Below are 11,699 nucleotides of genomic sequence, written 5' to 3' on the forward strand. Positions count from 1 at the left end.
TCAGGTGCGTGACACAGCCATAGAGTCCTCTGTAATGACCAAGGTAAAGGGCTTTGGTGTCTACAACAACAGACTGCTGGATGTGGCTGACTACGTAACCCCAACACAGGTCAGCAACACTGTAACCTACACCCTATATTTACACTGAAACATTAACACTGCCCTATATTTACACTGCTCCATATTTACACTGAAACATTAACCCTGCTCCATATTTACACTGTAACATTAACTCCACCCTACATTTACACTGAAACATTAACACTGCTCCATATTTACACTGAAACATTAACACTGCTCCATATTTACACTGAAACATAAACTCCATCCTACATTTACACTGTAACATTAACACTGCTCCATATTTACACTGAAATATGCTCTATATTTACACTGTAACATTAACTGTGTGGGTCATTAACAGCACTGGACATATTAACTGTATGGGTCATATTCGCTTGTCCCTCAGGGCTCCTCTGTGTTCTGCATCATCACCAAACTGATCACCACAGAGAACCAGGTGCAGAGCTGGTGCCCCGAGGTGAGTGCACCTGCTGCTTCAGCACCATTCTCATTCTCTAGGACACACCTCCATTTTCTGATCTTTTGCTTTGATGTTGATCATTATATCCACGTTACCTGTATTATCAGAACACTCCTTGGGGTGTGTGCTACTGTTGTGAACACACCGTGCTGCTGAACGTCTGTTACTGTTGTGAACACACTGTGTTGCTGAATGTGGGGCTGCTTGTGTCTTACTCTTGTTTCTGTGCATCCTCCTCAGAGTGAAATCAAGTACAGATGCAACATTGATGAAGACTGTCAGAAGTACACAGGCAAAGCTGGAGAAAATGGTGAGTTCACTCTCTGCTGTTCTTCTCTGTTTTTCCTGCTCATATCACTCATCTCCCTGTCCAGGAGTCTCTCTCTCACTCATTGGTTTATATAGTTGGCTTTGTGCTAATTTAATGTTTGGATAGTGCTGCCCTGAGACTGAAAGGTGTTGGAGGCTTTTAGGGCAGTGAGCCAGCTGACTGACGGGACTTTTCTCTGTGGGGTCAGGAATAGGGCAGGGACGCCACATGGTTGACCGTTATTTGCTGTCAATGATTACTACAATGGGCACTCAGCTATTTCTGTTCAGTATTTCAGTACTTACAGGATATTTTTACCCAACATTCCGGATTTCTATTGGGAGTTGCTCCCTATGGCAAAAACCTTGCACTGTGAGTGAAACCAACACGTTTCTGCTATATAGTAAATCAGTTGGATAAACAGTTTAAGCCATATTTTTGTTGGGTTAGTTCGGCAGAATCTTGTTATGATACAAGCATGGTTTCTCCTCATGGTTTCGCTTGAGTTGTACATGGTCTGTGCACATGGTCTGAGCGAAAAAAGGCATTTACGTCTTGTGGGGAATATTAGTTTTCCACATATTTTTTGCCAGGGCCCAGGACTGACAGTATTTCTCCAGCAGAGCGAGGTTCATCTCTCCAGCCCTTTTCTGTGGGTTTCACCTTCCTATCAACAGATTTACTTCCTTATCCTGGCGGGGATGCCAGTGAAATCTGTTGTTCTGGAAACTATTTAAAATTGTGTATTTTTTTCTTGTATAAATTGTTTCAGTGAGTTGAGAAATGTTACCTGCGGCAGTACTCACGCGTAGACTGTGCAGCAGGGCCTCACTCCATCTTTATCTCCCTCAGGTGTGCTCACCGGCAGGTGCGTCAGCTTCAACAGCTCGTTAAGAACCTGTGAGATGAAAGGATGGTGTCCGGCTGAGATCGACTACATAAAGACGTGAGGCTTCATTTGTCTCTCTTTTCACAAGCTCCAGTACTCACGCAGTACCATATCAGTCTGGCCTTAACCCTCTCAGTGCAGTTAATGTACTGTATAAACCCTCTCCCTCGGTGCAGTGTTAATGTACTGTATTAACCCTCTCTCTCTGTGCAGTGTTAATGTATGTTTGAATTCTCCCCCTTAGAGAACCCATGATGGAGGTAGAAAACTTCACCATCTTCATCAAGAATAGCATCCGCTTCCCCCTCTTTAACTTCACCAAGTGAGTCAGACATTTTCAGTAACTGCCATTTACCATCTATTATTCAATTCTCATCATAGCCAATACCATCACCATCAAAAGCACCACAATCAATTAGCCTATACCATCACCATCAAAAACACCACATTATACCATCACCATCAAAAACACCACAATTAATTATACCATCACCATCAAAAACACCACAATCAATTATACCATCACCATCAAAAACACCACAATTAATTATACCATCACCAGCAAAAACACCACTATTAGCCTAATTATACCACCACCGTCAAAAACACCACAATCAATTATGAAGATATTTTCACATTTGCTAAGATATAAATTCTATTTTATGTTGAAATGCATGACACAGAGGCATGTTTCATGTGTCATCATCATTTGTAGTTCAGTACATGAAGCACATATCTTCTGAAATTATATAAAATGTGAATGGAATGTATAACAATCTCACTAAATTACTGCACAAGCCATTTATAATATAATATATATAGAAAGGAAACTTTCTTCGTAAATAACATACAATACAATAAACCAAAATATCTCAATAATGGAAAAAATGTATAAGCTTCAATTTGCGCATTTAAACGTAAATATTCAAATTTATTTCAAAGTCTTTATATATTTAAAGAACTCTTAATAAAACAACAAGAAGTTCATGAGAAGTCCTTCTTTGTGCAAGAAATAAACAGAAACTGCTCTCCTTTATAAAACATAATAAATCCAATCACATTAAAAAGTCTCCAAAATTGAAACAAGTAAGAAAAAAAGTAGAAAACAAGCAGTGCATTAGATAAAGACAGAAAAATAGCCACATTGGTTTGCTCACTCAAACTGGATCTTTGCTAGGTGCTAACTGGAGATCCTCCTCACACAAAGGCCACAGAATTGCGGTCTGTATAAAGAGCCCTTCAAACACAAAAGCAGTGACTCTCTTTTACCATTTCTCTGGCTAGCAGGTTTCTGCGGCGGGTCCTCTGACTGGGGTTGACTGGATTTGCTGTGGAGTCAACAGCCACTCCATTTTCCGCCATTTCACATCTCCCCTCCGGGCAGCCATCTTGTTTCTTTATGGCACTTCCTACTGGCGGCCATTTTGAGAGGTTTAGCATACCTGCACCTGATGCCTTTTAGAGTATAGGACCATAGTTAACTTAACAGATGGCAAATAAACAAATAAAGAGCAAAAGAGAAATGCACAGTAGTATTGATTACCTTGTGAGGTTCATCTTAGAAACTGTAAAAAATGTAAAAAGTGAGTATCACATTGTAGAGATTCTAAATCTCATATCGCACTCTTTCTCAGTGGCATGGTAGAAGTGTTTAAGCACAAGCTGGGGAGAAGGGGGACCTTCTGCAATGTAGAATACAGGACATGATGTTCTGGCTAAAAAGTCTCTGGTTCATGTTTTTCACATTTGTGTTTTGTTCTGAAGCTTTAAAACTGTACCCCCCCCCCCCCCCCCAAAAAAAATGTTCTATTTTTTTTCATGCTTTTTGTAGAGCTAAAGAGAAAGTCTCTCTCCCCCCAGGGGTAATTTCCTGCCCACCATCACAGCCGAGTACATAAAGAAGTGTAACTTTGACCCGGTGAACAACACCTACTGCCCCATATTCAGGGTCGGGGACGTCGTCCAATTTGCCCACCAGAACTTCTCCAACCTTGCCCACAAGGTAAGGGCTGCCATCTGTCACCTCTCCTGAATCGGCTGTGGGAGACTGCTGCATAAGCGTCACGGCAAATAGCCTTTTTAAAATAGCTACATTTTCTGTCTCCCTCAGGGAGGGGTGATTGGAATAAAAATTGGATGGATGTGCGATTTGGACCAATCAGATGACAGCTGTAACCCAACCTACTCCTTCACACGCCTGGACGCTGTCTCGCAGAAAAACAGCGTGTCTCCAGGATACAACTTCAGGTGCTAAACACCAGCCAATCACAGCACTGCCACGACACACTGACCAATCATAGTGCTCACTCTGCACACTGACCAATCAAGACACATAGAATTACCTGACCTTCTGTCTACTCCTGCCATGCTTTGTCTTTTGCTGTTAGGTATGCTAAGTACTACAAGATGGAGAATGGGACAGAGTACCGCACGCTGCTGAAGGCCTATGCCATAAGGTTTGACGTACTGGTCAATGGCAATGTGAGTGTTTAAAAAAACAACTACATCTCCTATGAACACTTGCCATCTGTCTTTTTATGAAATTGCTGAAACATTAACCCTGCTCCATATTTACACTGTAACATTACCTCCACCCTACATTTACACTGTAACATTAACACTGCTCCATATTTACACTGAAATATTAACACTGCTCCATATTTACACTGAAACATTAACATAAAGTCAAGAAACGTCCAGGATGGATGTCTGTTTTGAAGCTATGCAGTTTCAGTGAGACCTGCAATTTTCTTCACCAAATTTAAGAACATAACAATGAAAACCTTTAAGGCTTTGCTTGTATTTGTTGATAATAAACTCTTTTATTTAGGAATCAAATGATCAAGGTAAAAGTAAAACGCCAAAATATCTAAGTACAGCTCCATGAGAGAGCTGCATTTCAGAGACCAGTGGGAGCTGTTGTGGTTACATTGTGTAGTTCATGAAGATCACCCAAAAATGAGTATCTTCAAGTAGCCTACAGAGATCCATCCCATTATATTGTTAATAAGGCTGTTGGTAATTTCAGCTTTATTTTCTTGAAGCAGTCAATATTTAAGGTATATGAATTATATCAGTTTATATATTTTGAGACAGTGGACAGAAGGTTCTTCATACATCATAACTGTCACTTTAGTGTGTGTGTGTGTGTGTGTGTATGGCTTTTGAACATACACATTTTTTGAGGATTGGGCGTGTTTTTGGAGAGCAAATTTTTTTGGGAATAAAAATTATGTGCTTTTGGGAATAAAGCGTGTGTTTGGGGAATATAGCGTGTGTGTTTGGGGAATACAGCGTGTGTGTTTTGGGAATACAGCGTGTGTGTTTGGGGAATACAGCGTGTGTGTTTTGGGGAATCAGGTGTGTGTTTGGGAATACAGCGTGTGTGTTTGGGATATAGGGTGTGTTTGGGAATATAGTGTGTGTGTTTGGGGAATATAGCGTGTGTGTTTGGGGAATATAGTGTGTGTGTTTGGGGAATATAGCGTGTGTGTTTGGGGAATGTAGTGTGTGTGTTTTGGGAATATAGCGTGTGTGTTTGGGAATATAGCGTGTGTTTGCGGAATATAGCGTGTGTGTTTGGGGAATATAGCGTGTGTGTTTTGGGAATATAGTGTGTGTGTTTGGGGAATATAGCGTGTGTGTTTGGGGAATACAGCGTGTGTGTTTGGGGAATATAGCGTGTGTGTTTTGGGAATATAGCGTGTGTGTTTGGGGAATACAGCGTGTGTGTTTTGGGAATATAGCGTGTGTGTTTGGGGAATACAGCGTGTGTGTTTGGGGAATATAGCGTGTGTGTTTGGGGAATATAGCGTGTGTGTTTGGGGAATACAGCGTGTGTGTTTGGGGAATATAGCGTGTGTGTTTGGGGAATACAGCGTGTGTGTTTGGGAATATAGCGTGTGTTTTGGGAATATAGCGTGTGTGTTTGGGGAATATAGCGTGTGTGTTTGGGAATATAGCGTGTGTGTTTGGGAATATAGCGTGGTGTGTTTGGGAATATAGCGTGTGTGTTTGGGGAATAAGCGTGTGTGTTTTGGGAATATAGCGTTTTGGTTGGTGTTTTGGGGAATATAGGTGTGTGTGTTTGGGGAATATAGCGTGTGTTTTGGGAATATAGCGTGTGTGTTTTGGGAATATAGCGTGTGTGTTTGGGGAATATAGCGTGGTGTTTGGGAATATAGCGTGTGTTTTGGGGAATATAGCGTGTGTGTTTTGGGAATATAGCGTTGTTGGGAATATAGTGTGTTTGGGGAATATAGCGTGTGTGTTTGGGGAATATAGCGTGTGTGTTTTTGGGAATATAGCGTGTGTGTTTGGGGAATACAGCGTGTGTGTTTTGGGAATATAGTGTGTGTGTTTGGGGAATATAGCGTGTGTTTTTGGGAATATAGTGTGTGTGTTTGGGGAATATAGTGTGTGTGTTTGGGGAATATAGCGTGTGTGTTTGGGGAATACAGCGTGTGTGTTTGGGGAATATAGCGTGTGTGTTTGGGGAATATAGCGTGTGTGTTTGGGAATAGCGTGTGTTTGGATATGTGTTTTGGGGAATATAGCGTGTGTGTTTTGGGAATATAGCGTGTGTTGGATTATGGTGTGTTGGAATATAGCGTGTGTGTTTTGGGAATATAGCGTGTGTGTTTGGGGAATACAGCGTGTGTGTTTGGGGAATACAGCGTGTGTGTTTTGGGAATATAGCGTGTGTGTTTGGGGAATATAGCGTGTGTGTTTTTGGGAATATAGTGTGTGTGTTTGGGGAATATAGCGTGTGTGTTTGGGGAATATAGCGTGTGTGTTTTTGGGAATATAGCGTGTGTGTTTGGGGAATATAGCGTGTGTTTGGGGAATATAGCGTGTGTGTTTGGGGAATATAGCGTGTGTGTTTTTGGGAATATAGTGTGTGTGTTTGGGGAATATAGCGTGTGTGTTTGGGGAACATAGCGTGTGTGTTTGGGAATATAGCGTGTGTGTTGCAGCACAGATATTGCAGTTGTGAGTGGTGAATGTTTGGGAGAAGTGGTGAAAAGCATTTAAATGTGCGACTATTCCTCACCAGGCCGGAAAGTTCAACATGATCCCAACGCTCATCAACATGGTGGCCGCCTTCACTTCGGTTGGAGTGGTGAGACTCGTTACTAATGACAGACATTACCGATAAAAATCTGCTGTTCTTACAGCCTTGCTGTTTTAATGCACTCACTCTACTTAGTGCAGTCAGTCTTACAGTAATCAGCCTCACAGGTCTGCAAATTAAAAAATAACTACTCTACTACTGTGATTGGCTACAGGGCACAGTTCTTTGTGACATCATCCTTCTCAATTTCCTGAAGGGGGCGGAGCAGTACAAGGCCAAGAAGTTTGAAGAGGTACAGAAATGACCGATCAGTTTGTGCTGTGTACCGTGACCCTCGCCTCTCAGCCAATGGGAGCCGAGCTGCCATTGTGCTGTTCCGCCAGTGGTGTACATTTATTCTGAAGATGTGGGTGAGACTGGAGCTCTCTGGGTCTCTGTGTCGGACTGAATCGGTGTGTCAGTCAGTCAGTCTGGACAGGTCTCCTGCCTGCCTCTAACCCTGGCTGTGCCACTGATCCCCACAGTGTCAGTTTACATTTTAACACATCAGGTCTTACGCAGAAAGACTTCAACAATTTACATTCTTTACATACGATCCATTGATACAGCTGTATATTTTCACTGAAGCAGGCCGGGTTAAGTACATGTGCTACAGCAGATACAACAGCAGTGTCCCATCTGGGAAGTGAACCCGCAACCATGGAGTTGCAAGCCCAGCTCCCTGACCGTTAGGCTGGGAGTGAGGGTACAAGCCCAGCTCCCTGACCATTAGGCTGCGAGTTAAGGTTTCTCCAAAGGAGAAAACTCACTCATGGCAAGCTGTAGTATCCAAGAAGTTCCACAGGAGGGCAGCGTCATCTTCCCCATTAAGCTGTAAGTATACTCTGTCAGGCAAACTCAGTTCAGTGACTTTCCATGTCCGTGGGGGACGCAGATTCAGATTCTGCGGTTGTGGTAACCACGGGAAACACGGACGTGACAACATTAGGTGCACCAAACTCCGAAAGCAAAAACAGCTGCAGTAAGGGAGCAGAAACTTTGACAGATGGATGCTGATGATTTCAGACTCACTTTAGTTTGTTTATTTAATGTATATAGTATTTTAGTTCATCTGCTCAATCAGATGAGGAGACGGGACACAGCCACCCATGTGATATTTTAGACCAGTTTCAGGAAAGCTCTGCATTGGCCTCAGGGTGTGAACATCTGGGCGAGTTTGGCCCACAGGGATGAGGAGACTGGAGGCCGAAGTCAATGCGCAGTTTCTGTTTCTCCACAAACGCCTCGTTTTCTGTCATTTAGTACATTTAGTACACGTAGTACATTTAGTACATGCAAACTGGCTGAATTTGGTTTCTGCACTTTCCTCCACCACCCGCCCCCCCCCCCCCACCCAAGGTGTCCGAGTCCCAGATCAGGTCCAGTGTCTCCCATAGCAACGGGTTGTACCGAAACAGCTGCAGCCAGCTGTCAGTCAAACAGGATGAGAAGATGTCCAGTGATTCAGGGGCCTTCTCCATTGGACAGTGAGGCTGAGGGGCGGGAGCTGAGGGACCCTTTCTGTCACTAAGGTAAAACTCACTGGAACTCACTGTTTTCTGCATGTTCCTGTACCCCAACAGTGTGCCCACCAGAGTAATAAAACTGTTTTCTTCTTTGTATGTGAAACTGTCTCATCTGATTGGTCAGGGCCTGTCTAACGAGACATCTGAGCCAATCAGAGGCCAGAGCACAGGGAAGAGAAGTGCAGGTCACCAATGCCAGTGTTTGTTACTTCACATTGCATTACAGGTATTTGGCTGACTGACAACTCAAACACAAGCTCTTGGATCAGGAAGGGCAGTGCAATCGTACCTTAGAGGGGGAAGTACAATCCTACAGCTAACCGCAAAAGAACAAGACCCTGAACTGAACTACCCTGTTAAACATTAACTTATAAAGCTCAACAAGACTGTCCAAACTGTGCCTCAGACTACTGTGTGTGTGTGTGTGCGAGTATGATTGTATGCCTGTTTGTGTGTGTGTGTGTGTGAGTATGATTGTATGCCTGTTTGTGTGTGTGTGTGTGTGTGTGTGTGTGTGAGTATGATTGTATGCCTGTTTGTGTGTGTGTGTGTGTGTGTGAGTGTGCGTGCGTGTGAGGATAAGTGTATGTGTGTGTGCGAGTGTGTGCGTGTGTGTGAGTATAAGTGTATGCCTGTGAGTGTACGTGTGTGCGTATGTGTGTGAGTAAAAGTGTATGTGTGTGTGAGTGTATGTGCGAGTGTGTGCGTGTGCGTGTGTCAGTGTGTGAGTGCATGTGAGTTTGCATATGAAAGATGGGGGTGTGGCAGAAGAGTGCACGAGAGATAAGCAGCTCCGGACGTCAGTGTTTGAATCACATGTTCATGTTAATAAGTATCTATAATTATCCTCCTACCAATTCCTTTGCTGAAGTCAAACCTATAAAAGCCTTACCCTGTGTTCACACAGAGAGGAACTAGGTCGATGTGTCCCTCAAGAGTACTGGGTTGAGGGAGGGGCAAGAGCTTCCTGTTGTGTCCTCTCAGTGGTTTTAGTGCAGCTACACATTTTTGAAGAGAAATCACGGCATTACACAGTGTACCAAATACGTATATCAGCCATAAAGCCTAGAATTTAGTTTCTATAGTTGTCATGATACTAATAATTACTATTTGTCTCTAATCTATCTCTTTTAATAGCGAACATTATCTAGTTAGCTAGTGAGATAGATAGATAGATCACTAGCAATAGCCAGCTCTCTAGTAATGTATAAAACTGAATGTGACTGATTTTGCTAGAAAAAGCCACATATTTGCCATACAGTCTGCTGCCTATCCTATTTTTAGCTGCTCCTCCATTGCAATGAGTGAAGTCGGGCAGAACAGTTATTCACAAAATGGAATCACATCAGCTGGAGAATTAGGAAGCCCAGAATTCTGATTGGCTGTTGACGGGCGATACGTGCGAACAGATAAAGCAGGAGTAACTTTTCTCCAGCAGCTGTCTGGGTCGCTGGCCGTCGCGCAGCTTCATAGAGAACGAGGGGACTTCTGAGAACTGGTCACCCGAAACGCTCGGCGCGTGAGTGCAGGGCGAGGAAACACATCAGTAAAGTACAGAGAGACACAGAGAGAAAGAGAGAGAATGCAAAATCAAGCACAATAAAATGATAGTTAATAAATGCACACCTGTCCACTGTCACACTCCTCCTCTCCACCTAAGATTCACTGCGCTCTCCCACAGATGCATGTCGCGTCAGTGTCTGCCTTTACTGCAGTTATACATCTATGTCTACATGCTATCTCTGACTCTGTATGTTACACATATGCATCTGTGTGCTATCACTGTGTGTTACACATCTGTTTCTATATGCTATCTCTGAGTCTGTATGTAACACCTGTTTCTATATGTTATCTCTGAGTCTGTATGTAACACATATGTATCCATATGTTATCTCTGAGTATGTCAGTATTAGTGTTATAATCTCCATTTATGTACTCCTGTTAGATACAAATCATTTTATTGGTTGACTTGTATTTATAAAATAAAGATGCTCCAGAAAATGCTTTCTGTTTGATTGCCCCCCCCCCCCCCCAGGTCAAATGAGTTGAGCTGAGGTATAACTAAACAGCTGTGTGCTGAACACACACTTTACTGAGGCACAGAGGAAGGCCAGCTCACAGCAATAACAAGACCAGGTCAAAACCTAGTATATGGCTGGACCGGTCGACCAATGGTGTAACTTCATAACTCTGCCGACCAATGGTGTAACTTCATCACTCAGTCACAGACATTCGCGTTTGTAGGACTGGCCCCACTGTTGCGGTCCAGCCAAAAACTCCCCTCTAGATGGCAGCACTGGGGCACAAATGAAATGTGCAGTAAGTCTGAGGCAGGCAGGCCCCTCTCTGCTCAAAGCTGACAGGACAGGCCTGCTGCAGATAGCAGGAAATGATGCTGGAGGGTAAGGAACAGCACTCCATAGGGAGCAGGATAAGGAGCAACAGTCTGTAGGGAGGAGGGTAAGGAGCAGCAGGCTGTAGGTAGGAGGGTAAGGAGCAGTACTCCATAGGAAGCAGGGTAAGGAGCAGCACACTGTAGGGAGGGTAAGGAGCAGCAGTCTGTAGGGAGGAGGGTAAGGAGCAGCACACAGTAGGGAGGGTAAGGAGCAGCAGTCTGTAGGGAGGAGGGTAAGGAGCAGCAGTCTGTAGGGAGGAGGGTAAGGAGCAGCAGTCTGTAGGGAGGAGGGTAAGGAGCAGCAGTCTGTAGGGAGGGGGGTAAGGAGCAGCACTCTGTAGGGAGGAGGGAAAGGAGCAGCAGTCTGTAGGGAGGAGGGTAAGGAGCAGCAGTCTGTAGGGAGATGGATAAGGAATGCTCTTAGCTTTAGAGAAACTGCATGGAGGTGTGACATATTTTCTGTCCCTCTATCTATTAATCAATCTGTATAGCTCTCACTTAACACAGGTAACACAAACACAAACACACACACTCTAAAGGAGAAAACTCACTCATGGCAAGCTGTAGTATTTCAGAAGTTCCACAGGAGGGCAGTGTCCTCTTACCCAAATACTGTTACCTGCCCCAATCCAAGAGCGACTCATTGAAGAAGTCATTTCTGATACCAAAGACATGGTTAATTGTTGAGATAATTACATGATGAGTGGAGCGGCTGGAAGACTGGCAGCTTGACGGAGGTCTTTTGATAGACGAGCGCAGAGCCAGGCAGTGTCAGCGAGTGGGAAATAAAAGAGAGGCTGACGCGTGTGAGCAGGGCTGAGCATGAAGCAGCCCGACTGCGTCAGAGCAACGCGCACACTATTTATAGCCACAAAGGGAGAGATCTCATTCACAACAAAGTTTCGGGGGAAAGACGAGCACA

At 43.8% G+C, this 11,699-nt stretch overlaps 1 protein-coding gene across 1 annotated transcript in view; it reads left to right on the forward strand.

The window, feature by feature from the left end:
- p2rx3b (purinergic receptor P2X, ligand-gated ion channel, 3b) overlaps positions 1–8,777 on the forward strand; it is a 10,141-nt gene extending 1,364 nt beyond the window's left edge. The window contains exons 2-13 of the mRNA XM_064337799.1: positions 1–109; positions 470–541; positions 785–854; positions 1,707–1,800; positions 1,988–2,065; positions 3,604–3,745; positions 3,854–3,990; positions 4,131–4,224; positions 6,800–6,865; positions 7,032–7,109; positions 8,216–8,388; positions 8,609–8,777. The exon at positions 1–109 is cut by the window's left edge and continues 27 nt beyond it. Of these exons, the coding sequence (XP_064193869.1) occupies positions 1–109; positions 470–541; positions 785–854; positions 1,707–1,800; positions 1,988–2,065; positions 3,604–3,745; positions 3,854–3,990; positions 4,131–4,224; positions 6,800–6,865; positions 7,032–7,109; positions 8,216–8,347 (1,072 nt within the window). The 3' untranslated portion in view covers positions 8,348–8,388; positions 8,609–8,777. The remainder of the gene's footprint in view (positions 110–469; positions 542–784; positions 855–1,706; positions 1,801–1,987; positions 2,066–3,603; positions 3,746–3,853; positions 3,991–4,130; positions 4,225–6,799; positions 6,866–7,031; positions 7,110–8,215; positions 8,389–8,608) is intronic.
- The last annotated feature ends 2,922 nt before the right edge of the window (positions 8,778–11,699 follow it).

Source organism: Anguilla rostrata, chromosome 5 (assembly GCF_018555375.3).
Source record: "Anguilla rostrata isolate EN2019 chromosome 5, ASM1855537v3, whole genome shotgun sequence".
Taxonomy (NCBI): domain Eukaryota; kingdom Metazoa; phylum Chordata; class Actinopteri; order Anguilliformes; family Anguillidae; genus Anguilla; species Anguilla rostrata.